Raw genomic sequence first — 27,890 nt, forward strand, 5'->3', positions numbered from 1 at the left:
TTCAGATTCATTCTCAAATATCCTAAGTTGATGAAATGGTATCTGTTCTTGAAGTTAAATTCTTCATACATCGGCCAGATATATATATAATTGTCATCTGTATATTTTTATATACTGAGGAGAGAAAGGCATGTATTTTTCCCCTACAGGAGTGAATGCGTCCTTGAATGTGATGTACTTGAAAGAGTCCTCATGTTCAAGTTCACTTTTATTCGAATAGTAAATTCAAAACAAAGTTATTAAGTTAATACAGTTCAAACTTGACACTAAATGATCAAAAAGCTAATTAATTTTGAACTTGATATCTAATAGTCAATTAGTCTCAATCATAATGGACATTATTCCTTTCATCAGCAATAAAGCGTCGCTCACTCTGTATATATCTTTCACAAAGGTAATTATTAAATGTTTACAATTCCTGAAAAATTGATAGGACGGAATTTATTGTTTTTTTCTTGGTTTTCAATCGAAGGGAAAATTTTATCCAAGATTTATAAACAAGGGAATGGGAGGTATGCAGGGGCATCAAAGCATCTCATAATCATACTGTGATAATGTGTGACCCAAAATTTTGTCATTAAAATGTAAAAAAAAAAATGATATTGCGCAACAACTTTCTCCTCAATTAGATTATAATCGATGTGCTGTTTTCTCTGCTTGATTTTGACTCGGACATTCAAGCTAACCTGAAAATATTATTATTAAACATGTATTGAGTGGCTTTGCGATGTAGAAGTTACGTATAGCTTCTTATAAAACCAAACGTTTGATAGGGCTGTATGAGCGGATAAGTTAGTGAAGTGAGTGGAATGGACAAGACTGTTAATCATATCAATATAGGCGATCTCCACACAGGTACTTGTAAAAAATTTATTCTATGATTAAAATAAGAAATCGTGAACTGAATAAATTCATAATTATAAGTACACATTAAACTGTATCATCTGATGTCAATACGCATTAACGTATATTTAGATATAAAATTTATATGAGTATACATAATAAATTAATGAGGCCATTCTTTATATATATATATATATATATATACATAATCTTCATGCACATGATACTATCATGAATGTCTGTGTGTGCTCGCGTGTGAGTGCAAGAGAGTGTGTGTTTAATTGTTCACATTCTTTTCTTCTATGACTGTTGATAATTAGAATTTTGTGAAATTTGTGTTAAACGTTAACCTTGTATTAAAATACTCAACAATCATGGCAAACGTAGGCACGTCCGTTAGAGTAATTGACACGTACTTATTACTTCTGCGCGTTTGTGTGTGTATGTGTGTTTTTTTTTTTTCCAGTTTTTCAGTGGCCGGAAAAACGATGTTCCGAACATAATAATTTCCGATTGCACCGTAGGTGCAGAAGTCATGAGCCATTAGGTCAAAACACCAAATAATTTTTATAGCACAGTGTACAAATAATGTGACAGAAGTGAGAAATATTATATTTGAAATACATAAGGAACGTACATGTACGTACAAAACGTGATGTCTTGATGTCTGAAAGTCAGTCATTAAAGACTTGAATGTCCCTACGCATTCCATGTAAATGTTATAAGACATAGGACATAGATTATAGCTTAAAGACAGAAACACAAATAGATAAGAACTTTCTTCCATGCTCAAGTATATCAAAATGATAACATTGCACACGAAAGACCAGGTGAATCATAAATACTGTCACCATAACATTCAAATTTTATTTCCCATTTCACCAGCAGTGAAATTCACACTGGTTCTTATATAATGTATAATTCTGGGACTTAGATATAATCTTTGATAAAATCAATAACGTTGTCCTGCATTTCCAAGCCCATTCTAAAATGAACGTTCTTAGAAATCCAGAAAATACCGTGGAAAGCGGATTCATAGTGTTTCCATAGGACATTGACCCCAGCCTGCTTCAGACGAAGCGCGTAGTAAATACCGTCGTCGCGCATGGAATCAAAGCCGCAAGTCAGAACGAACGCGCGCGGAAGTCCGCGTAGATCTTCGCGCACAATAGGTGCGAAACGCGGATCGAGATAGCATTTAGACACCTCTCTCCACACCGCATCGCTGTCTGGTCCCGGCTTCGATTCCTCCATCTCCCTTCTCTCTTTGGTGTGTATTCCGGCCAGACGAAGCTCAGGCGGAATCCAGTTCCGGTCGACGAATTTCCGGAACGGTCTGGCGTGTTTTGAATGATAGTGCATGTTCTCTAGGCACGAACGCCTAATCGCCTGCGCGTCAACTGTGCCTCGCGCGTACATCACTACAAATTCCGTGCAGCTCTTTCGGGAGAGAACCCCGTAGTCACCGAAATCAGCGTCCAATTTCTGATGCGAGTGCGTCTGAAAGTCAAGCTGCTGCGTTCCGGGGTAGATCAGAATCTGAAGTTTGATATTAGGAAGAGAGTGATTATCATAGATGTCTTGGGAGAGTGCTGCTGCGTAGCTTCCACCTGCACTGTCGCCACCTACGGCGACCCGTCGGGAGTCGACCCCAAATTCTTCCGCGTGTTGCAAGAACCACGTCAGTGCACGAAGGTTGTCGTTGTACCCAATCGGAAATGGATATTCCGGGGCTAGTCGGTAGCTGGGGAGAGAGAAATGCAGATGAAATTCATTTTCTGCATAATTATTATGTCAACGGACATCGATATTTTAATCTACTTAGATGATAAACAACGGCTTTTCTTTCCAAACTTTAATTGCTTTCCATTCATTAGAATTTAGGGTTAATTATATAATATTGGATGGCCTTGAGGTCAATACAAGGAAATATCGGACGAGCTATGCACAAATATTGGACGAGTCGAAGACGAGTCCAATATTTTGCTTAGCGAGTCCAATATTTCCTTGTATTGACCGAAAATAGGACATTCGATTTTATCATTATTATCCTACAGAGGATTTTCGCAAAGAATATTTTCACTTTCCCTTTCTGTCTCTCAGTGCTGTATGGCCTCCTACTGTACTTGATCCTGACATGGGGTATGATACACTCTTCAGTGCAAGTTAATCCACTTCATTCCCAGATCTATGTGATCTATGTATTTTGATGTACATTCCAAAGGAAACTTTTAACTAATTAATATATGAAATTTGTTTGTATATACACAGAATTTTAGAAAAAAATATATTTTAGTTAATTCGTGACTGACCAATCACAGACATTTTTTACTTCATATTTCGGGTCATCTCGTATATCTCAACCAATCACGGTGCAGTTTATAAAAACTTTGGGGAATCCCCCTCTTGCCGTCCAATATTTTAAATATTGGTCGCCTCGGCAAAAAATATTGGTCGAGTTCAACAAACTTTTTAAGTGGGTCGGAGGTTATGAGGTGCGTCGACAAAATAACACTTGTATTTGGGCTCTAAAAATCCTCTGTATGGATGATATATTATACATGTATATTATGTTCCACTTGTATGAAGATCAAATCACAACACGCTTTGTATACAAATGAATTATTATATTGTATTATACATGCATGATTTATAGTGCCTGTTTTTAAGAACGAAGGTGATACAATAATGTTTGGCACTGTATGGTATTAGGCCTATCTGAATCATACACACCATTTTAATATTTTCAATATACATATGGGTTTTTGTATGATAAGGTATATCGCATATTCATGTTGGTTAATTGTGGTGGAATTTTGATAGATATATTTTTTACATGAAGTGAGAGCCTTTTTTTTTTTTACTTACGCTATCACCATGGAAAATCAGTCATCACGAAGAGAAGATCATGCACTCTTGCTTTATAGTCTATTATTTTGTGGTTTTACTGTATTTTGACACATTTTGAATACGTATATTGTATCTTTATTACCATGATATGGTTTGCAAATGTGAAAATAGAAATGAATAAATGAAAAAGGAAGTGAAATTAAAATGAAACTCACTCGAAGGAAACGACGACCATATCGAGACGCTCAGCTAGTCTCCGCGTCAGTCCGTCGTACGATTCTGCATGGTGCAGGAAAAAGCAATTCTACGTTTGATTTCTTTTTTTTCCCGAGTATCAAAGAGAGCCCGCCAAAATCACTTAATAGCTTGTCTTCATCTAATTAGACTTAAGTGAGTAAGCAAAAATAGCAAAATAAACACTTATTTGCCTCTTCATCTGACCAATTAAATGTATTGATCAATCGATCAAAATCAACTGTACAGTAATTGTTAAATTGACACGAGTATGGTACACGAGTTTCACGACAAAAAACAACAACAACAACAACAACGACCATGGTTAACATTATATAGATGATGACTGGCGGGGGAGGGAACATACCGAATGTTCCACCCGAAGGGTTTGAAATGAGGGAGGTTATCCTCACAAAATAGCATTTCAAACCCTAAGGGTGGAACGTTTGGTACATGTTCCCGACAACAAAAGTCATCATCTCTTATATTATATGGGTTATGTTACATGAAAATGTTTTCCCATGGGAGAACATCACAAAAATTTTCTCCCATGGGCGAACATAACCAATGTTCCTCCATCACGTGACTGTGTTTAGCCAATCACTAACCGGTATTTGACTAACCCATTTAGATTATTATAATATTTTGTTGTTGATGATTGCTACTCTATAGGCTCGTCTGTTGGGTTTTTTTTTTTTTTTTCTTCTTCTTCTTCTTTTGGGGGGTTTTGGTTGTAGAGTTGGGCTGTTTCTGTTTGACCTTACCTGGTGACCCCATCACCATGCCACCTCCGTGAATAAAGACGAATGCTGGCTGTAGTCCGCCGCTGTTCCGTTTTATTGGCTCGTACACGCGAACTCTGACCCCGTCAAAATACGCGACCCTTGACCTGATGTTTGAACCTCTAACATACTCTCGGGGTGTAGGCTCAAAGGCTTCTTTGAAGAGTCGCCTGCCTTTCAGATTTGCAAATTCGTCACCCGGATGTAACAGCATGTAAACTTTCACCTGAGACAGAAAACGGGGGAAAAGATACATATTTACAAATTAATTTTGCTCTATTTTCTTTCTTTTTTAATGTCTCTGCATTTTATGTGAGGATTATACTTGATGTAATTGAGGTCCTGCAAATAGTACTATGATATTCCATAATTGTGTCTCATGACACGGGTTTCACCACAAGTAGTGCAGAAATTTATGTCATCAATATGTCATTCGCGTCATCTAATGCAAATGAATGTTTTTGACCCACGAGTTGATGAAATGTTAAAGAGGAAATCCACCTCAAAACAGATAAGCTTTAAAAGAAAGAGAAAATATTTCCTACAGAAAGGTACAAAAATGACAAAAATCGGATAAGAAATACGGAAGATATGACATTTTTAAATTTCAATTTTTTTCGGAAAACATTTCTTGACCAGTCCTTATGAATATAAGGAGCGAGTTGATGATGCCATACCCTCATAATTTTTATGTTTTATATGAAATTCGTAAAATGTGTTATTTTTAGCTAATACAGGTTAAAGCATGTTCCCATACTAAGACATATCAGAGTTAACATTTATTTTGTTCTTTTTTTTTATTTTGGGTGATTTTAAGGCAAGTTTTATGTTTACACAACTATTATGAGATTTTGTCATTTTTTAACATGAAATGAATAAGAAATTGTGAGAGCATGACATCGTAAACTTGATAATTTGAGTATTCATAAGGACTGGTCAAGAAATGTTTTCTGGAAAAAAATTTAAAATTTCAAAATGTCATATCTTCCTTATTTCTTATTCGATTTTCGTCATTTTTTTTTATTGCTCTGTAAATAGGAATTTTTTTTCTTCCTTTCAAGTTTATTTATTTTGGGGGCGGATTTCCTCTTTAAGGAAACCAAGTTTAAGGCAGCACACTTACACAGAGCCTCGGAACTATGAGTGAGACCATCAGGAGGCGATACTTGACGGGCTGCGTCAGGCCTCGTGGGACGGGGATTCGCCCGACGTACCAGCAAAGGAACGCCACGATCGAGGCCATCACGAGAAAGATACCCATGTCAGTCATCTTCGTATAGATTCATCAAATTTTCGTAGATTATCCAAAACTTGCTTTGGTCGGTATTGGATGCTCCTACATTACGCCAGATGTTCACACTGACATTGTCGGACGAGACTTAACCCCCAGTATCTGAAAGATGAAGAGAGAGTCAACGTGAAGTGTATTAAAACAGAAATATCTTTACAAGCGAAAACACGTCACAAGGGAAATACACTACACAATTCTACACGTTACTAGCGTTTTCCTCAAGCCGAACTCATGACGTATTTTATAGGAGCAAACGTTGTGGCCATTGATTTCTTTCTCTTTTTCATTAAGACGCGCAGGTAAATGCAATCTGTCTTGTTTGGAAAATAATCTTTGTCGGGAAAAAAATAACAATCTGCAGCATTGGGTTTGTGATATTATATTGCACTTGAAGGGAAGAAGCTGCGAAGAGTGGGCATCGGTTTAAAAACAAACGTCGTAAATAATATAGCCCGTTATTATGATCATTAGTTATAATCAGTGGAACGGAATGAGTCATTACATAGACTCACACACTTCTAAGGAGGAGACATTCAACCAAACTTACAGAGGGCCGCCAGACATAAATATATATATATATATACATCTATGATAATGAAGCATGCAACACCGCAGTAGTGTAATAAGCTAATCAAAAGCCCCGACCTGTTCAACTTCATAAACCCTGCTCTACTAGACGTGCATGGGCCCAGCAGTGTGCCGTTTCGGTTTGCTCCACACACCATTACAGCGAAAATCAACAGGTAAATATATTGTTTACATAATATACTTGACATTGAAAAAAAGGCTTATTAAATAGGACGCCTCCTGATATCGGGCCCGATTAAAGTCTGTTCCCGACGCGAATTTCTATCAGTCAGTCCGTGCTTGATATGCCAAAGTCCTTAACACCATTGCTAAACTTCATTGAAGAATCGTGGGGTCACATTTCAATGAAAGACTCTGTCGAAACACTTTGGTATGATGTGAAGGAGAGTAATTACCTTAAATAACACACATCATCAACAACAACCAACAAAACAAAACAAAAGAAAAGCAAAGTTATTATCAAATATATTACCTTATACGGGAATGAGCAACTGCTGGTTATATAATCTAGTAGCATAATAGGCAATGCCTATACACTCACGCCATGCTTTGCCAAAAAACAAGTGCTCACCTCAGTCAATGTGGGCCGTAGTAGAAGACAGTATACTGCTGTTGGATTCACACGCTGCTGGTCATTACTCAGCAAAATTTTCCATCCCATCAAAAACGTTGAAAGATGTCTTCTACATTTCAGCTGTCAGTCTGATTCAACAAAAGGCGAACAGCAAATATCACGCCGATAAGACAATGGAATTTGTCGAATCGTATAGTCAGTTAGGTCTACATGGCACATGTACACTAGTTTTGTCGGGAAGAAAAGGCTGTAGTTGTACTGGCAGGCACAATCGATTGGAACGTTCATGGAAATAAAACACTGGGACTATCAAGAAGACAGTGAGAAAGAGACCTTGGACAGATAAACCTAACGCCTATTGTAATCATCGGGTCACCGAACTTTACACCTTCATACTTCCCCATCCCTTTCCTGCTCCCCCCCCCCCCCCCTGTCTCCCCAACCTCTCTGGATGCTGCACATACATGACATATATAGGTTCATAGGCCTACCACTGTGGTTCTGTGGTTCATATTTGCTAACAATATTAATGTGCATGGAATGGAGTAGATGCGCGAACAACTTGCTAGTATACATTTAATCTTGAAATTCCCAGGGTAGCTGTTGTTGTTGTTATTATTGTTCAAATGCCATTATGCCCCAGTCTCCGCTGTTAGAGATGGGAAAAAAATGAATGAATGAATGCATGACTGAATCCTGATATAATTGAATCTCATCACTAGTTTATTCAGCAATGGAAAAGGTCACGTGTTACATTTTTAAAGTAGAAGAATCGATTTCTTTTTTCTTTTTTGGCACAATCATTGTGCACTACGTCATCAGCTCACTAAATTTATGTTTTCAAATCTACTGTTTTTTATTACTGTTTTGCATGAATTATTTATAGCGAATCTTTATGATTTCATAATTTTCTTATTTTCAATGCGATTTTGATATTTTTGTGCTTGGATGTGAATCGTTTTCTCTTTCTTTTTAATCTTGTCATACAGTCAAACTTGCCTAATAGCGACCACCTATCTATTACTATACTAAGTAGTATCGTGGCCACCTGCCCTTTACGGCTACTGAAAAAAAGAAGAAGAAATGCTCCGAAATAAGGCCATTGAGTTAAACTGTTAGAGACCCTGGTCTCAAGCGGCCACCTGTCTGTACGGCCACCTTTTAGTCTGCCTTGAGCGCGGCCGCTTTAGACAGCTTTGACTGCATCTAGTCTGCGACACTTGACCGGTGGCTCATTACTGCTTCGACGTAATTTGGTAGATAAATGGGTAATAAAGAGATTTTCCCCAATTGCAGAAAAATCTCTTTGATGGGTGACCAAGACCCGACCCGGCCCACATGACATGATTCTGTGCCGTGCGCGCGGCGTTTTGAATCAAACCATTGAGCAAGCACTCAGCTAGCTGAGCATGTGAAGCAAGCAAACGTGAACTCCATGAAATGCAGTGTAAGTACCGTTATTGTCCATAGACAAACGATTTCGGGCAGTTATCTGTGAACATTTAATATGAGACCCTAAATCTTTCGAACTAAGTTACTATACTGCGCGTTTTGGAACTCTTTAGACCTATTTTGAGATAGAGTACACAGCCAATCGAGCTAACGGTCCCACCTACCGATATACATGTTAGTGGATGGTGCACCGAGTTGAAACACGAGAACGTGGTCACTCATGGTGGTGAACGCAGGAAAGAAAATAACGTTAGAGCTTCAGGTTTCAAGATGTTACTGTGTTTTGGCGTTTAATCAAACCTTGACAGAAAAATCCGTCTGTCCGGAGGAATCTTTTATCAGTTTTTTTTTTTATTTTTATTTTAAATGTTAATTTACGGCTCTCCTTTGCTTCCTTTGTTTACAGGAAGCATTTCCATTTCATACTGATCTTCAGTCGGACACAGCAACTAAATACATTGTCCAAGCCGACATATCTATTCAGACACGTTTATACCTACAGTATTATATATCGTACCATTGTGCAGCCCACACAGAACGAGCGAGAGGTCTGCAAACTACAGTTGTTATTCCTAAATTACCGAGAGGCTTATACGCCATTGTGCAGATCACTAGCATACTTGCTGGAGATATAGAACTGAACCCTGGCCCCATCATAGGGCCGAAGCGTATGAGTATGAGTAAGAAAAGAGGAAGAAAGCCCAAGTACCCATGCACACTATGCAACTACGCAGTGAAGAATAGGGATAAGGGAATGCTTTGTACAAACTGCAATAAATGGTCACACAATAGCTGTACAGGTGTGACAGATGAGCTGTATGAATACCACATGAGAAATTCCAATGCCATCTGGTACTGCCCAGCATGTGAACTTATGAACATTGTAGCATCGAATTCTGATGACAGTGACTCACATCGAAGTATTAATCAGTTTAGTGTGTTAGATCCAGATTTGAATAATGACAATAGTATTGAACCCCTGGACTCTGAACAACTTTCTTCTTCAAGCCCTAAATGTACTGTTAAACAAAGGAAAGTGGAGAAGAAACGAGAGTATCATTACCAGGAAATGCAACACAACTGTTTGTAATCCAGTCAACAGATCAGTGCATTGTAACCCACCCAAGAAATTAAAGAAGAATTGTGTTAAGATAGCTGTAGTTAATTTTCAGAGCATTAAAAACAAAGTATCAGAATTTTATGCATTCTGTTCTGTAACAAATCCTGATATAATAATTGGCTCTGAATCCTGGCTTGACGGGAGCATAACGTCAACGGAGGTTTTCCCTACCAATTTCCAGGTTATTCGAAATGACCGTAAGAATAGTAAGGGAGGAGGAGTTTTCATCGCCGTCGACCAAACAATACCGATAGTTGAGAGACCGGATCTTACCGAGAAAGACAGTGAATTAACATGGTGCCAACTCCTCATGAATGACGGGAGCTTTATATATATTGGCTCCTATTACAGACCACCGACTGATAGGAAAGATTTGGATAACCTTAGTGAAAGTTTGAATAAAATTCAACAGGAAACCAAAACGCCTTATATTTTATTGGGAGGAGACTTCAACATCCCAAATATGTCATGGTCTTCATCTACAACCACCACTCCAACCCAACGGGAAATTTTAGGAATTGCTGACGAGCACAGCCTACAACAACTCGTTAATTTCCCAACCCGTCGTGATTCAAGTGGAACTGAGAACATACTAGATCTGTTCTTCACTACCCACCCATCTTTAGTGAAGAGCATCCATCCCCACCCAGGTTTCTCTGACCACAGCATTGTTATGGTGGAAATCAATACTAGAGCACCCTTACCAGCCAGACCCCCAAGACAGATTCATCAGTGGAATAAGATGGATGAAGACAAGCTTAAAGCAGATGCACAAATATTCTGTGAAAATTTTCTGAATTCAAACCCCATCAGTAAAACAGTTGAAGAAAATTGGTGTAACTTCAGAGATAAGATGCATGACCTGATCAACCAGCATGTACCTTCAAAAGTCACGTCCGGTAAACCACATGTTCCTTGGCTTACATTTAAGCTTAAGAGATTGTGTCGTAAAAAGGAGAAATGTTATTTAAAGGCAAAAAATCTTGGAGGGCAAGATAGATGGGACAAATACAAGCAGATTAAGAGGACGGTCAATAAGAAACTCAGAAACGCACAACGGGCATACATATCCAAGCTCTCTGAGGCAGGTAGTAAGCAGTTTTGGAAGTATATTAAAACTAGACGGAAGGATAACATAGGAATCCGAAGTCTTAGATCTGGAAACCGCACTGTCACTGATGATCAAGGGAAAGCGGACATACTGGCCGAACAATTCCAAAGTGTCTTCACTAAGGACAGTAAAGAAGTACCCAATCTTTTACCAAGTAATGTACCAGACATGCCTGAAGTTGATATTACCGTCAGTGGTATTATCAAGTTGATGAATAAATTGGATGTTTTAAAAGCAGCAGGCCCGGATAATATCCCAAATTGTATTTTGAAACTTACAGCCGAACAAGTAGCCCCAGTCCTCCAGTTCATATTCAAACAATCCTATGATCAAGGACAACTACCCGAAGACTGGCGTAAAGCCAATATTGCTGCTATCTACAAGAAGGGTGACAAGAACGAACCAGTTAACTACCGTCCTATATCTTTAACTAGTGTATGTTGTAAACTGATGGAACATATACTGGACAGCCAACTGATGAAACACCTTTCTACAAACTCAATCATCACTGATTACCAACATGCCTACAGATCAGGTAGGTCATGTGAAACCCAACTGGTAGCTACTATCCATGATCTTGCCTCAAACTACAACAATAAAGATACATGTGACATTGCCGTCCTTGACTTCAGTAAAGCTTTTGACGTCGTTCCACATCAGAAACTACTACAGAAGCTTCACATGTACGGTATCCGCAACAAGAACATTGCCTGGATGAAATCCTTCCTGACATGCCGTCACCAAAGGACAGTCGTCAACGGTAAATCATCTGACTGGAAGCCAGTACTGAGTGGTATACCACAAGGCACTGTGCTCGGCCCCCACTTGTTCATCTTATACGTCAACGACCTCCCAGAAGCAGCCAACAGCACAGTGAGGTTGTTTGCAGATGACTGCATAGTCTACCGTACAATATCTAACCCCTCAGATGAAAAATTTTTGCAAGAAGATCTCGACAATCTAGTTACATGGGCAAACACATGGGGAATGAAATTCAATGCAACGAAATGCTCCATCATGAGAATCTCCAGAAAACGCAACCCAGGGCATACCAAGTATACTCTCTTTGGCGAACACCTCCAAGAAGTCGACAATCACCAGTATCTAGGGATCTACATAGAAAATAATCTGAAATGGGATAAACAGACCCAACACTCTGTCAATAAGGGTACAAGGGCTTTAAACTTCATAAGAAGGAATTTCCATCACTGCTCCAAAGCAGTTAAAGAACGACTTTATCACACCTTAGTAAGACCCCATCTTGAGTACGCATCCATAGCATGGCACCCCGGCACCGCCAAGAACACCAAATCACTTGAAATGGTACAGAGGCGTGCAGCCCGTTTCATAACCGGAACCTACTCCAGAGAGTCTAGTGTCACTAACATGATGACCACACTCGGCTGGATCCCCCTGGAAGACAGAAGACAACATCTACGCCTCATCAGCTTTTACAAGCTCATCCATGGTGAACTTGACCTAGATCTCCACAAATACGCCTCAAAGAAAGTAACCAGGCTACGACGGACACACGATAAGCAGTATGACCCCATATCGACCTTCATTTCCACAAGCCAGCTAGCACACTCATTCTTCCCAGATGTAATTTCCCTTTGGAACAACCTCCCAAAAGAAATAATATTATCCAAGAGCACAGAAGTCTTCAAAACCAAACTAAAAAAGTCAAAGCTCTCATAAAACAAAAGAAATTTGTATTACCACTCTCGTCAGCCCTGAGTTACCCTTCCTAGCGGAGGTCTTCGGGGATAACAACTACAAGGTACAAGGTACAAGGTTTAGGAGGGGATTCCGTAAAGCAATATAACCGGTCTAGATGTCTATATAAGATATGCAGTAATGTCCCCATTTTGTGGGCTTTTTCCGAGAATATGTGTTTTAAAAAAAAAAACAAAAAAAAAACGGATTTCGTTTCTTTGGTTGAAAGAGTTGCCATTAGTTTGACATTAGTTTGACAATAGTTTGACATTAGTTTGCACAATGTTAGTGTTACTGCATTTTGTCCTTATCCTCTACTGGGCTCTAGTGTTAACTAAACACAGCCTTCGCATACCGTCTGGTCAGGCTAATATAGTGTATTAAAGATTGACATTATTTTGTACAATGTTTGTGTATTATGCAGTTTCTCTTTGTATAATGTTTTGATTTTGTTTTCTGTGAATGCTTCTGTTTCTGTGATATGAAATTGAACAAAATTTGAATAAAGAATTATAAAAAAAAAATAATAACCTGGCGCGGGGCGCTGTAACTACGCGGTACGTACGTGTTGGGGCACTGGTGCGGTTATGACAAGGGAGCATCAACCAACGTTGCAGTTCCACTGTAACTGTATTAAAAATCCTCTGAACAGACAGATTTCTCTGTCAAGGACAGTTGCTAACTGTTAATTGAATTTACTCTTCACAGAAAAAGTGAGCATCATACTTACTTGGTGATGCCATCAAAGAACATGGGCAGAAAGAGTAAAGGCGCCGGTGACAGAAAGGATGCAATTGCCCCACCCTGCCTGCCTGTCGTAGAGGATGAAGTGTACTTGGAGGTGCAGAGAATCTTGCGCAGACGTTTATGTGGCTATGAGCTGCCAGATAGCTTGCCCTATCTCCAGGATCAGAGGAGGTAAGTCATCTTACATGTAGTGTGAGAAAGCTGGAGTTAACACAAATAGGAAGCCATTTTCAGAGAAGTAAATCTAATGCCATGGGATGAAAGTTACTGAACATAGAAGTTCAAATTGGAGAAATGAATGTTTGTGAAGAAAAGAAGTCAAGAAGGAAAGGTAGGGAATCAGTGGAAAAAGAGCAAGTGCTAGTGAAACGTTCTAATATCTTTATCAGTGAATCAACTAGCAAACAATGTTGGGCTTAGTTACAGTTGTAATGTCAATCAGATATATTTTTTTTTCTGTTTTTTTTTTTTTTGGAGATATTAGTCACTGAAGAGAGAAATGATATTCCTTTCTTTGAAAATGGCAAGAACAATTCTTGTCATGAAGGAATTTCAGAACATACTATCCCTTGCATAAGTTGCATAAACACTGCCCACAATCCTTAAAAAAATAATGTAAGGGATGTGTTTTCTACAAAGAAACTGTGTTAATTTTATGCAAGGCATCTAGCAAAGTTTGCTAGACTTGTAGTTAGTGATGCTTGTGAAGAGCAACATGCTACGTGATACTGATTTTCCTAATTACAATTAGAATGTTGTAATTATGCTTTCTTTTATTTTTGTTTATTCTAGATTTCTTAGGCCTTCACTGATATCTTCCTGTGTGTGTGGGTTTTTTTTCTTCTTTTTTTCTATTTCTCTGGTCTCATCTAAGGCAACCTAGAGTTACATAGCTTTTGTTTTTCATTTTTTTGCTTTGCTTTTCTTTTCTTTTTTTTTCTTTTTGGTCAGGCATCTGTTGGACATCATAGAAAGATGTGCCACTCAAGGGGAGAGTAACTCAGCCCTTGTTATTGGCCCTAGAGGAAGTGGCAAGTCCATGGTAAGAGCCAGACCCATGTGAAGGGGGCCTTGATTACCCCCCTCCCCCTCCCCACCCCCCCCCCCCCCCCCCCAGCATTCTCCGTAGCAGGTTTTGTGATAGTTTTTGTAACTTTCTGTATCACGTGATGACAGATGCTATTATTTTCATAATCATTAATTGTTATCCTCTTCAAATATAGGGGGGAAAAAGAAGCAAACAAAACACACATGCACACAAATGAATGCTGATAATGATTATGATATATTCAATGATCTTGAGATACATACACATCGATCAAAATTTTAGTTAGAGACCAGAAGAGAGAAACATGCTATTTTGTGGACAGAATGCTGATGCAAAGTTATAGATTTGGGTCAAAGTCAGTGATCTTGCTACTTGCACTCCAACTTTTAAAAAGAAAGACCAAAAAAGAGATCATTTTAAGAAGATTCAGAATTGACTAGATGACACTATTTTAGGATACACACTTGATGTGATTTCAAGTGAAATCTAGTTAATAGTAAAAGTTGAAGGCCGTGGTCAAGCTGTGAATTTTATTTTCACCTCCGTGTATGCTGACTTGTAAATACACAGCAGTCATGTAGTGAAAGTCAATAATTAGTATTCATAGTGTCTATGGTAATATTCTTTGCCAACCTGTAGCTGCTCACACATGTTTTGTCCGAGCTGGAGAAGAGCCGGAAGATAGCTAGCAACCTGCTGCGGGTGCACCTGAACGGCCTGCTGCAGACGGACGACAGGATTGCCATCCAGGAGATCACGCGGCAACTCCGCCTTGAGAACGTAGTGGAAGACAAAGTCTTTGTGAGTTTCCATGACAACCAGCAGGATGACATATTGACTTAAATGTGGTGTTTGAGCATATTTTTTTTTTTATTTCACCAGCATGTTCAGTGTGCAATTTTGGTGCATATGTCCCAATATTCCTTGCCATTAATAAGTGTCATGTTAATCATTCTCATGCCTGTCATATCCAAGAAGGTCTTTATGTTATCGTACTTGAGTGGATAGTCACAGCTTGCACTATGATTGAAGTCGTTGGAAGAGATTTATAGATTGCCAGTAAGACACCCCAACAAGTTATTGCCAAGTGCACAGACACATCAAAAGATGTGTGCACTTTAATTAGTCTTTGGCTGTTTGTGCACATCTAGCTTTGCACCTGTAGGATTGCAAAATTCAACCAGTTGGTAGTAAACTGCACGTAAAATACTCTCGCCAACATAATTAAGATGTAGTGGGCTCATGCATTCAAAGCCCCGTTCCCACCAGGGATTTGCTGTCCTGCACTTAGTGGCAATTTGAATGGACGGTGACGAAAGTTCCATGTGAATAGGTGAGGTTCAGCCAGCCTTCAAACAAAGTGTTCATATTGTGAGGATGAGTTTTCCTCAGTGTCAAGGTCCTTTGTCTCATGGACAAATTAATAACTGTGTGTGCATGTCCAAGATATGGTGTTATGAAAGAGAGAAATATATAAGTACAATGTAGCGTGACCAAGCTGAGATTAGTCCTTGTTTTAAGATAGTTTATAGCATTACAATATATGTTTTTGAATGCACATTGAAACATTATGATTATGTGTTCATCTGAGTTATGATATTTTTCATATGCAGGGGTCTTTTGCTGAAAACCTGGCTTTTTTACTACAGTCCCTCAAAACAGGTATGTGTAAAAGTGCTATGGATGTTTCACTGACCAGAAAAATAGATTGAGGAATTGCCAAGATTGGTGTGTAATTGCTAAATTTGGAGTCCCCTCTGAGTTAGGAAGTTATGAAAAGAGAAGGAAAAAGGAAACTGAGAAAACAGATCAGAGACATTGTAAGCCCTTCATTTTGGTCACTGTTCAGCATGAAAGGGAGAGAACTGGCACGATTTGGATTTTTAATCTAAATCATATAAAATACGGAACACATTTTCATCCTAAGCTGTATGGTCTAATCCTCCAAATCTGCTTGATTTTAACCATCTTGGTCTTGACATGAGAAACAAATGTTACCTGTCAAAATGCTATCAACAAAATTGATTGCAACTGTATGATGCCAAGTATACTGCAGGATAAGGGCATTCATTATCTCATTACTATGATCATGTCACCTGTTTCGATGAAATATTTATGCTTGCATTGGCAGACACCGTCACATTTTGACTGAGAGCAATCTCTCCTCCATAACCAGGGCACCATTTCATGAAAGTTATCTGTCTCTGACAATTTTAATAAAAGCCTTGGTTTTGATTGTGTGAGAAGCTCTGGTCACTGACTGTTACTATTATGGTAATTGTCAGAGACTTACAACTTGTCAAGGCTGACAAATTTCATGAAAACATGCCCTGCTCTACCTTTCCACTCATCCAAAAATTGCGGTCATATCAAGGTACTTCACATAGGAATGTGTTCTTTGAAATCCATCACACCCTACATGCTTGCCTCCATTTTTTTTTTTTCACAGACTCCAGCGGGGCACAGTCGATCCTGTTTGTCCTCGATGAATTTGACCTCTTTGCCCACCACAAGAACCAGACTCTGCTCTACAACCTGTTTGACGTGTGCCAGTCTGCGCAAACCCCAATCACTGTCATCGGAATCACGTGTAGACTCGTAAGAAAGACTACACCTACAGTGGGATGAAGCTGCTCTGACTTTCTGTACTGGATATGGGCTTAATTATCATGTTCCAGTATGTTACACAGCAGTGTAGGGGTGAGAGTGGTGTTGTACCAGCCAGCAGAGAGAGAGATTTTAAAATAAAGCAAAACAAAACAGGAAAGGAGGCAGGATTGTTGTCGAAACAATGCCTCAAAATTCTTCAACTCATATCTCTTTCATTATAGTAATATGAAGAGAGAGAGTGTGATAAGTTACGTAAATGATTGTAGGTTGTGTTCTTGCAGTTGTAATCATTTTTTACCAATGAGACTATGTCATGAGATGAATCATTTTGTTTCTTTATTAACCATTTTCCAACATGCAGGACGTGGTAGAACTCCTCGAGAAGCGAGTGAAGTCGCGCTTCTCTCATCGCCAGATCCACGTCTTCAACACCCTGACCTTTGACCAGTACTGCGATGTCTTCAGGCAAACGCTGGTGCTGCCTCCCAGCTTTTCACACAAAGAGTTTGCCCGCGAGTGGAACAAACACGTTGGGGTAAGGGGGTGCCAAATAATGTTACCCTGCAATGCTGAGCAATTTGGCAGCATCCATTGTCATAGACTTCAAGGGTAATATGACACTATTGGTACCGGCAACAGATGCGTGGTCCACAATGCTGTGCTAATGTAAATTGAGCTTGGGAGCAATTAACCTGTTGAGGTGACAGTTCTCTTGTGCAAGTCCTCTCCAACATACATTGATGTACATGTATACCATGTGATATGTGCAAAGGACACTTTTGTGTGGAAAAATTGCAAACTTCACTTCACCATGTCTATTTGTGAGGTAATGGGGGAGTTACGATGACCCATAACTGCCCAGGGATATTCTTCCACAACTCGTTATTGTCCCATTTCACCTCAAGACAAAATTAAGTGTGATATTAGATGTTCATTTTGCTCTGAGTTGATTGTAGAAATTGTTCTACTCTTGTAAAACGTAAGGAATGTTTTTGAACAACCTAGAGAGAGAGACATTTTTACATTCAGCACTTTGAAGAAGAAAAAAATGTTGCAATGGAGTGGCAGGATCATGAGTGCCACAATGAGAATATAACCAAAATGCTCACGCCCGTATTTCCTGGTTGTTATTTAGTTTTCAGTGTTCCATCATCAGTGCATGCATGTACACAGTCCCACCCAGTGTGAGAATAAGTAGCATGAGTTTGCCTACTTGATTTATCATGTGAAATGTTCAGACTATCTCTGCTCCCAATGTAAACTTCTTGCTATAATACCTGTGCAGATCCTTACCGATGACACAACAGTGTGCGACATCCTGCGGAAGACTTACGACCTGGACAAGTCTGTGAGAAGCCTTTTAGATCTCATGGTAAGAGGATCCTTCTATTTTCATGTTCACCATGTAAATGCTTTGATAATACAGTAAGATTCATTACATTGTATTAACCTTTTTCGCTGCCAAAACAGGCTTCTTACTCAATCTGCAGTGACCAATGCATCATGGATAATGTTCTTTTGAAGCCTTATATGGGATCTTCTTGTTTGCTTGAATCTGCCATGTATCAATGAGAGATTTGTGTGTGTGTGTGTGTGCGCGCGCGAGTATTTTTAATATATTTTGCTGATCAATGCATCTGTACCATCATTGAGATCACAACATAACATATGACTTGTGTGTCATCATTTGTAAAGGAAAAAGAAGTGAAGGCCTAGCAAAATAATCGTCATTAGAATATTTAATATTTTAATGATGTTATCGGCATCATTTACTCACTAATGACAAATATATTGATGCTGTCTACTTTCTTTCTGCAAGAGGTACACATACAGTCTCATTCAACAACAACAACAACAAAAATGAAATTTTAAACAATTTTCCTTGAGAGTAAAATATGTGCTGGCATGTTGCCATATTCACATTCTGCATGCAGTAAACTTCACATATTAAGTTGACATACTCTGGGACTGGAGAAAATTGGTCCACTTGCACGAATGTTCAATTGTCAACATATTATGCAAGTTTAGCTGCAGTCATATACACAGTACCTAGCCCAGCTGGAATGACAGAGACGTACTGGGATTGCTCTGTGATTTGTAGAGTTGCCTTACAAATGTTTGAAACATTTGATAGTAATTACTGTGCCTGCTGCCAGAATCATTACGCTTTACTTGTACCTACCTCGGTGCCACAAATGCATGGATTACATCACAAAAGAGAGACTGTGATAAGTGGCATAGCTCACATAAGTTAGTACTGGCCTGACGTCTTGGTCTGACGTGATATCGTTGCTTGTTTCAGCTGTTGCCAATTTCGAGAATAAGCAGTGATCACCCGACCATCAATGGCTTGCATCTTCTGGAGAGCCGCAAAGTTCACAGCGCAGACTCAAAATCTGCAATGCTTCATGGTAAGTTAGAGGGAAATGCACTATTATTGGCACATTAAAAAGAAATAATAAAAAAAAAGATTGAAGCAAGATGAATTGAATGTTTAAATAAAATGAATTGGAGTATGATGTTCACAGGTTCTTTGTAAAAAAGTTTTTAATCATTAACTTCTATTGAATAGAATGTTCATTTGGGTGCCAAGTACTCATTCTTGTAATTCAATGTTTTTACCATCAGTCTCGAAACTGTTGATTAGACAGTCTTCAAGCCTGCTTAATTTCAAAATGGACCATCAAACAAACAAACGAACAGTAATGATACCAATATTGCTTTGCTAGATTTGGTGGTGTACATAACATATACTGGGTTTGCGGTTCACCATGGGATGTGTTAGTCCTGAAAAGGACTGTTTGAAAGAGATTGCCATGATGTACTTTGAAAGTCATGAAACACTGTTTCACTCATAGTCATGATGTATGAATAGTCATTCAGAAATTAGGTTTCAAGTTGTTCTGGATTTGTAGGCTACATAGTGAAAGCTTGTTCAATCTTTTCTTCTCAAGTGCCTATTCAGACAAATATAATTATATTCACTCATAAACACTATTATACAGATGTCATACATACATTCATTACTTTTTGAACATCTGTACATCTCAACATTGTATTCTTTGCAACTGATTGACAGATTGCCCTACATCGACGTAAATAAGCACTAAATTGATCAGTGTTTTAGTAGTAGTCATGATAAAAGAATTTCATGAATGTGAATAATTACGCAGTACCCGCTGCATGCTATCAGGATTAGAACCAACACTTGCTGTCTGGCGAAAGCTTGGTGAAAGCTTGGTGGAGATGACGCCTGTTCGGTGATAAGGAGGTCGTAGGTTCGAATCCTGCTCGAGTATGTACGCCCATGATTTTTTATCATGACTACTACTAAAACACTGATCAATTCAGTGCTTATTTACGTCAATGTAGGGCAATCTGTCAATCAGTTGCAATGAAAACACCTCGATGGAAGAGTTTCATGAATTTGAATTGTATTCTTTGTGATCTCACTTTCTGTGCAGGAGTGTCGGTCCTCCAGCTGTGTCTCATCATTGCGATGAGGCACCTTACAGAACTGTATGAGGGAGATCCCTTCAACTTTGAGATGGTGTTCAACGGTAATGCTCTGAGTGGCATGGATGTCAATGTGCCTATAATCAACACCAGACTAGGTTCAGATAGGTTTGATGTGACAGCAGTGGTCACAATCTACTTAGGTTGGGAATGAGAAAACAACCTTTTTAAGATCCAGCCATTCATTTTCAGTGGTTCTACTCCTGGGTTGCCAAAATTATTTAATCGAGACCTGAAATGCCTGCATCCGTTTATCTGTCCTGACGTATGTTGGTGTATGATGACTCGGTACAGTCAATTAGATTTTCATCAGACTGGTTTCAGCAGGCATACGTTAAACAAGTCAAGAAGTGTATTTTGTGGGAAATATCTATTAAGGCCAGAGACAAGGTCAAGATTAAATTTGAAAATTGCATTTGTCACACAGTTCAGTCTAGAAGAGTGGTCCTTTTCAGTATCATTTCAGTCTTGTAGTAGTATGACAGTAGCAGGACAGGGTAATTTGCTGAGTAGGTGTGCAGTAGGGGTAAATCAAAATATGATGAAGCTCAGGGTCCAGAATTGTTGTCAAAGTACTGACATTATGCAAAAATATCAGAAATATCAAGCAGTGGAACATCAAATATTGTACGTGGAAATGATGCTAGCAGGGGAAGTCATCTTCAGTGAAGGGTATAATCATGAAATGATTGAAGTGTCAAAAAGGTTAGAGCCATTATTGTTGCCAATTTAGGCAAGTCCTGAATGATTGTGTCACAGTCCCAGAATGCAATGTTATGGATATCTCTTTTGTCGTCTTCTTGACAGAATACCAGAAGTTCATACAGAAGAAGTCACACACAGTTCAGCAGTTTGACAAGGCTGTTGTTTTAAAGGTGAGTCATGCGAGGAACTTTGTGCATTAACAGTGGCGGATCCAGAGGGGGGCGCAACCGGTGCAGGGCCCCCCCCCCCATTATTTTTCATTAAAAACAAAAGAAATAAGTAGAAAAAAATGAAATGAAACATAATAAAACCTGGAAGTAGCACCAGAAATATTAGTTGCGCCCCCCTATACAGAATTCCTGATTGATTACAAAATACTCCTGTCTCTATGAAATTGTTATTTTCAAGTTTTCTCTCATGAGTAAAATGAAATTAACCAAAGGAAATTGGTGGAGTTATGTTGAAATTGCACAATAAAGGGAGAGGTATGGACTATTTAAGTAGTGATATTGGTTAAAATCATGAAATGCAAATTGAATGAGTTTGCACATGTATGTCATTGGCCAAGGAGAAAAGTAAATCTCCAGAACTTTCTCTTGTCTGATTTAAATCAAATTTTTACTTGTCTGTTTGATTGGTGCTGTGTGAATCTTTACCAATGTTATGAGGTCAATTTGATGAGACCATTGAATGAATTTTCATTTCAAGATTCTCTATTTCTTCATGCATATCACAGCACTGTATGCAAGCATTATGTAGCAGGGGTGTGTATGTGAAAAGATAATCTGACAGCATTCAATTGATATGTTATAGACAACACATACTCTTCAGAGCAAGTAAGGAGCAAGATTAATTTCAGGACGAGGTGAACGGTCGTAATGTTTTGCTTTATCTTGACCCCATCCGTCTCACATTGATATTGCCAGGCATTTGAGCATCTGGTCGCCTTGGAGCTGGTCAAGGCGGTGGACCACAGCCTAGCCTCCTCCACCAGGACGCAGAAGGAGTACCGCGCCATGAGCATCCTCGTCACGGCGTCGCAGCTCGCCGAGGCCCTCAGCAGTTACCCAGCCTGCCCCAGCGAGCTCAAGCACTGGTTCAACAACCCCTTGCCATCGTGAGCCTCCAGGGTTCCTTGAGAGAAAGAGCGTGCAGAGCCCTATAGACCATACCATAGAGCTTTTTCACAGTTTCACGCTAATGCAGTGCTGTGTCATACTGTGGGGATTGCAACAGTGAAGGCATCTGCATTTTATTGCTCAATTATTTCCTCATTGCTACTCTTGCGACATATCAAAGCAGAAAGCAACAAATTTCACGCATTAGTACAAGATTATTTGGGAAGTTTGGCCCATACAGCCATCATATTACTCCAGCCATTCAAGAGTGTTCCACGGTCCCACATGAGTGCGGGTGGTTCAGGTTTGTAGATTGGTTACTTTGGGTTCTACAAGGACCAAAAGGGTCGGACAGTTGGACACATCAAATATTCACTCCCAACGAGAATGTACTGTGATGATGCTGTATATCATGATGCCTGTCGCAAACTGAGGCTACCTAATTTTGCATTCATGGGTCTCCAGGGGTATTCCTTTGCCCATAGGGGTCTGAAGAAATATCCTTTTATCAACCGTCACTGTGCTTTCTTCACTGATTAGTGTATCTACTAGGGTGTCTTTCTTCAATTGGCTCAGATGAGTGGAAACTAACTGCCACTGAATAGATCACCAAATAATAATGAATACCTCTTAACACCTATTGTGTCACTGATTTCGTATTGGACTATTGTTATGCCTCAGTGGGCTGGCTAACTTTACAATTATCGTAGTAGGTCAAGTTTGTAGAAGTGAACAGGGTGCTGATGAAAAAGAGTGTCAGGTCACAGCGAAGTGCCTTTACATGGAAAGTGGTCAAGAGTGTCGTCTTTAGCAAAACTCGCTCCAGAAAGTCTGCAACCTAATCAAGCTGATGTTTTGAATAGTGGGCAATTTATAGTGACTGGCGACAAAGCAATCTACCAGAAGTAAAATGCCAGGAATGCCGAGTGGTCAGTCTTTTTGAGTGCATTAATACAAACGTTGGTCTGTCAGACATACTGCTGGTTCACATGATTATTGTTTATTTACGAAGCACAACGTGCACCTTTGAGTACGAAGGACTCGGTAGTCTATGAGACAGAAAGCCAGTTGGTTTTCTGCAAAGCTGTGGAGGTTTTGTTGTGTCGATTTTGTTACTATAATATTCTAGTTTTTCTCACAGGGTGCTATTCAGTATAAGTAGAGATTCTCTCCTGCTACTACTCTGGAAGTGATATTCACCTTGATGTACAGGATACATGGGAATTTTATAAGCGAGTGCTAAGGTGTAGCTCTGTAATATACTTCAGTTGTGATAAACTTCTATGATCCTCCACACCCCCCCCTTTTTTTAATCAGGGATGATGAAACATAATCATTATACTTATCTCTTGTTAGCATGACAATGTTGCTGTATAGTCTTACGAATGTAAATCGTATCTCTTAGGAGGTATGTATACACTGTCCTCACAACAATTCAATGAGGTTGAGAACAAGTGCCTTTTCTAGTACTGTATACGCTGTTATTTTCGCGTACAGATATTTTCGCGAATGACGAGGTCATAGACATTTTCGCAAGATGTTTCCGTGAATCGACGCCGACGCTTATGTTGATGCACTATTAAAAAAGCGCATTGAGACATTTTCGCGATCCAACTGTGATTCGCGAAATTCGCAAAAATAACAGCTTATACAGTATGTATGTGAACAGAACGACACATTGATATGCACGTCATGAGGTGCAGTTGCAAGTCACAAGGAAGTGTAAAGAATTCTGTTTATGCATGTTGTCACCTCTTTTTTTAATTCTGTGCTCACTAGGATAGATTGCCCCTCAAAGTTAATATTGATATAATATGGAATGGCCATAAGGGGGATATTGCCTGAAGTAGAATTGTTTGGCCCAAGTCGAAGAGGAGGGCAATACCATTCTAGTAAGGGCAATTAATGTCGTTTCCCCCCCGAAAGGAGCCAGTCCACATTATTACTAACCAAGTCAGACATCTAGAGCAAACTTGAAAATATTGACAATTAATGCACTAGTAATCACTTCTTCAATTGCATTTCAAAGAGGGGGAAACAGAGACATTACTGCCGTTCTCATTGCAAATTTTTCGAAATTTGAGTCTTTTTGATTCAGCCATCTGGAAAGCTGATTTTATCATTAAAGGGGATGGGTAGTAACTGATCAGTGGGAATCAGTGGGAATGCTGGGGGGTGATTGTTCCAATTTTTGTGGGATTCATTTAAGAGTACATTACACGTATATACATGTATCTATTGTTGTGTGAAAATTATTTGCTTCAGAACGGTCTCATATTCAAGCAATGTGCAGTTTAATGCCCCGTCACAGTACAGGCATGCTTACCTAGAAACATTAAACTGCACATTACTTGAATATGAGACCATTCTGAAGCAAACAATTTTTACACAACAATAGATATATAATGTACTCTTAAATGAATCCCACAATGATTGGAACAACAATCATCCCCCAGCATTCCCACTGATCAGTTACTAGCCATCCCCTTTAAGACGAGACATCCTGCATGGTCAAGACTTTGTATCGTTCCAAGCAGTTATGAGTGAGGCACAATGTAACAGGCAAACCCTGTTATGACAAGACACGTACATACAGTATTAAAACAAATCTTGTCAAAATGGAAACACATAGGATGCTATTATAGATACAAAATGTGTAGAGATTTTGGCTACACAGTAATTTCAACTTGCAAAGTTGTCTTGTTGGCATGATGTTTGTGCCAAATAAAGAGTATTTTTGTAAGTAGCACACCTGGTTGCGAATCCTGAAGTGTGTAGTACCGTCGACTCCTGTTGTAACAAACTCCTCGAGACCAGCACTTTTCTTTCGTTATATTGAAATTTCGTTACAACCGAAAAAATAAACAATAGAAAACATAGTGCGGAAAATGTTGGGGCCTGAATTTTTACTTCGCTGTAACCAGAATTTTGTTAATAATAATAATAATAATAATAATAATAATAATAATAATAATAATAATAATAATAACAATAATAATAATAATAATAATAATAATAATAATAATAATAATAATGATAATAATAATAATAATAATAATAATAATAATGATAATAATAATGATAATAATAGAGAGACTCTTATAAAGTGCTCATTCTACCTAAAAAGATACTCGTGTCCCTATAGAACAGTATCACAGAAGATAATAAGAACAATAAACAATATACATATACATATACATACTGATAAACAATTGTCAATTCATATTAAAAAGGTAGGTCTTGAGGTTCTTTTTAAAACCATAAATAGAAGATGCTTGTCAAAGAGATTTTGGCAGGCTATTCCAAAGTGTTGGGCCCATGTATGAAAAAGCATGATACCGCCAATTATGCTTGATTCGAGGTACCTGTAATTTTAGCGAGTTTGATGAACGGAGATTTCGTGGTGGTTGGTGAAGATGAAGAGTATTATAACTGTGTTCGTTATAACAGTAGCGCACTGTAAAGGGAAGCTGGTCATTTTCCATTTCTCTCTCTAAAGTGACATGTGACTTTGTGTTTCTAAAGTGACATGTCACTTTGTGTTTCTGTGCTCGTCTTCCATGATGTGCTACGTGGCCGATGCACCGATTTGGAATGTAACAAATGCCTGGACAGTATGATCTAAAAGACTTTGAATGACACACAAAGTATTTTGTTCATTTGTTTTCAAATAAAGATAAAAACTTGAATCTTGCCACCGTGTCTCGTCTATTTAAGTCCGAGGTTTTGCTGCTCATTTCCATCATGTAACATACATTATACTTGTAGTACATTGTTTTTGAAATATTCTGTACTTTGTCACTTATAGGCCCTGTGTGTAGTATAATACTTGGTGTAGTTGTTGAGTGTATTTACAATATGATGTGATTGGTCAAAACTGTACCACACATGAAATTCATGGATTTCATCATAGTTCACGGTGGTGAACTTGACTTTTTTATTCTTGCACGGGGAATCCCGTTACACAAATACACTTGTAGTATGTAACAAATCAATGTTATAAATACACCTTATTTCCCATTACAATTGATACATGTTCTTTCATGCACTATTCCAGTCACTATACACTCCAAATGCATAATTAGCATTGTTTATGCATTTGTTGTGCATATAATCTAGTATAGTACATCCAAGATGTACATATTGACAGATAGGAAGGTAGCTTTGGGGATGTGTTGTGTGTTGTGTGTTTGTGGTTTTTGTTTGTGTGTATGTGTTTTCTTTATATAATGATAAGCCAACAAGGAGTTGCAAAAGAAGGATATCGGGTTTTGGATTTTTCAAAGTTACCAACAAAAAACAAAACTGATGCTTGAAGAAGGGACTCTTACGCCAAGAAACACCGAAGAAAGCTCACTCAGACGTACTGTTATTTGTGATGTAACACTTTTGTTTAATTAAATGACATGACACGATGCTCCCTATGAGAAATCTCTCTCAGAATCAGATCTACAACACAGACCTACATAGTCCTACCTGTACACACTCGACTAGTCCAATGATTTAAAGAAACATAGTTAAATTCTGAGGTACGAATCACATGAACAGTCATAAAAATCAGAATACTAACTCTACATATACAATAAGAATTTCCTTCTGCAAGATAGCTATATTATTCAGAGAAAAATAATACAAGAGGGAAATGGGGAGAAAGGGAGACAGAAAAACTGAAGGGAGAAAAAGAGGCGAAGGAGTTCACATGAAAGTAATGAATATAATCGTAAGTGCATCAGGTTAAAAGATGATTCTGTACAAAACCCCTGGAGTTGCAGCAACACACAAGCTGCATTCAGTGTGCACAAACATGGGTGCACATACATACCTGTACATACATACATATACATATACATATACATATACATAATACATACATACATACATACAATTGTACATACATAGGAAACACACATATAAAGCTAGAATAGAGCCGGGGTCATTGCCGATTAAGCGCAAGATTTGCCTGAGGTAGTCCGACAACACAGAGCCCTGGTCACGACAAAGCGCTGCTTTCCTGGCGATGCGTAACGAAAAAGGTCAGCATTTCACTTCAAGTCTGTTTTGCATTTGCAAGCTTTACATGCTGTGGAGTCCTGGTAACTGAAGCAAAAAAAAAAAAAAAAATAATAATAATAATAATAATGATAATGATAATAATACATAAATAAACGAAAATAACCAATCCTTTTTTCCTGTATCTTAATTGTGCCTTATTTCTAGTTTTGCTAACATGATCAGCTCTATCAAATGGACCAGATGCACGTACAAGAACAAGACATGGGCACACTGGCCAAAACATCGGCGTCAATCTGGATTCTACGGGGCCCCACAGCATACAAGTCTAAAATGCAAGTCTGAAAACTCGCTCTCTGCTGGACATTTTTATGAAGAAAATGTATAGGTTGTAGGTGGGGACGGGCTCCATGTTCCTGGCAGTTTCGCATCTTCGTCTACATGGCAGTTTTTTTTTTTTTTTTTTTCATGAAACGACCATTACCACTGTCCCGCATACCACTCGGGCCACTGTCACCATCCTTTCATATAAAATCACAGACAAGCAGTCTAATAACAATCATGATTTCTATCGA

The 27,890-nt window shown here is 38.7% G+C and overlaps 2 protein-coding genes across 2 annotated transcripts; one reads left to right on the forward strand and one right to left on the reverse strand.

Annotated features, from left to right (window-relative positions):
- Nucleotides 1-1,773: 1,773 nt before the first annotated feature.
- On the reverse strand, nucleotides 1,774-5,979 carry LOC140238183 (arylacetamide deacetylase-like). Its single transcript, XM_072318121.1, has 4 exons — nucleotides 5,833-5,979; nucleotides 4,692-4,935; nucleotides 3,909-3,972; nucleotides 1,774-2,587 (listed from the first exon to the last, which is right to left on the reverse strand). Exons 1-4 carry the CDS (start codon nucleotides 5,977-5,979, stop codon nucleotides 1,774-1,776), a joined length of 1,269 nt encoding a protein of 422 aa, XP_072174222.1.
- A 2,563-nt stretch (nucleotides 5,980-8,542) lies between these two features.
- LOC140237737 (origin recognition complex subunit 4-like) lies at nucleotides 8,543-22,424 on the forward strand. Its single transcript, XM_072317665.1, has 12 exons — nucleotides 8,543-8,609; nucleotides 13,270-13,479; nucleotides 14,260-14,350; nucleotides 14,996-15,157; nucleotides 15,970-16,018; nucleotides 16,806-16,954; nucleotides 17,328-17,501; nucleotides 18,252-18,338; nucleotides 19,269-19,377; nucleotides 20,431-20,526; nucleotides 21,290-21,357; nucleotides 22,114-22,424. Exons 2-12 carry the CDS (start codon nucleotides 13,298-13,300, stop codon nucleotides 22,306-22,308), a joined length of 1,362 nt encoding a protein of 453 aa, XP_072173766.1. The 5' UTR covers nucleotides 8,543-8,609; nucleotides 13,270-13,297; the 3' UTR covers nucleotides 22,309-22,424.
- The last annotated feature ends 5,466 nt before the right edge of the window (nucleotides 22,425-27,890 follow it).

Source organism: Diadema setosum, chromosome 14 (genome assembly GCF_964275005.1).
Source record: "Diadema setosum chromosome 14, eeDiaSeto1, whole genome shotgun sequence".
Taxonomy (NCBI): Eukaryota; Metazoa; Echinodermata; class Echinoidea; order Diadematoida; family Diadematidae; genus Diadema; species Diadema setosum.

What these genes read in the sequence shown, in the direction of transcription:
- LOC140238183 (XM_072318121.1), bottom strand. Translation starts at nt 5,979, where the DNA reads ATGACTGACATGGGTATCTTTCTCGTGATGGCCTCGATCGTGGCGTTC. An exon ending in TCATAGTTCCGAGGCTCTGT is followed by an intron (nt 4,936 to 5,832) that starts GTAAGTGTGCTG and finishes TTTCTGTCTCAG; the next exon opens with GTGAAAGTTTACATGCTGTT. An exon ending in CATGGTGATGGGGTCACCAG is followed by an intron (nt 3,973 to 4,691) that starts GTAAGGTCAAAC and finishes TGCACCATGCAG; the next exon opens with AATCGTACGACGGACTGACG.
- LOC140237737 (XM_072317665.1), top strand. Translation starts at nt 13,298, where the DNA reads ATGCCATCAAAGAACATGGGCAGAAAGAGTAAAGGCGCCGGTGACAGA. An exon ending in TAGTGGAAGACAAAGTCTTT is followed by an intron (nt 15,158 to 15,969) that starts GTGAGTTTCCAT and finishes TTTCATATGCAG; the next exon opens with GGGTCTTTTGCTGAAAACCT. An exon ending in GAAGCCTTTTAGATCTCATG is followed by an intron (nt 18,339 to 19,268) that starts GTAAGAGGATCC and finishes TGCTTGTTTCAG; the next exon opens with CTGTTGCCAATTTCGAGAAT.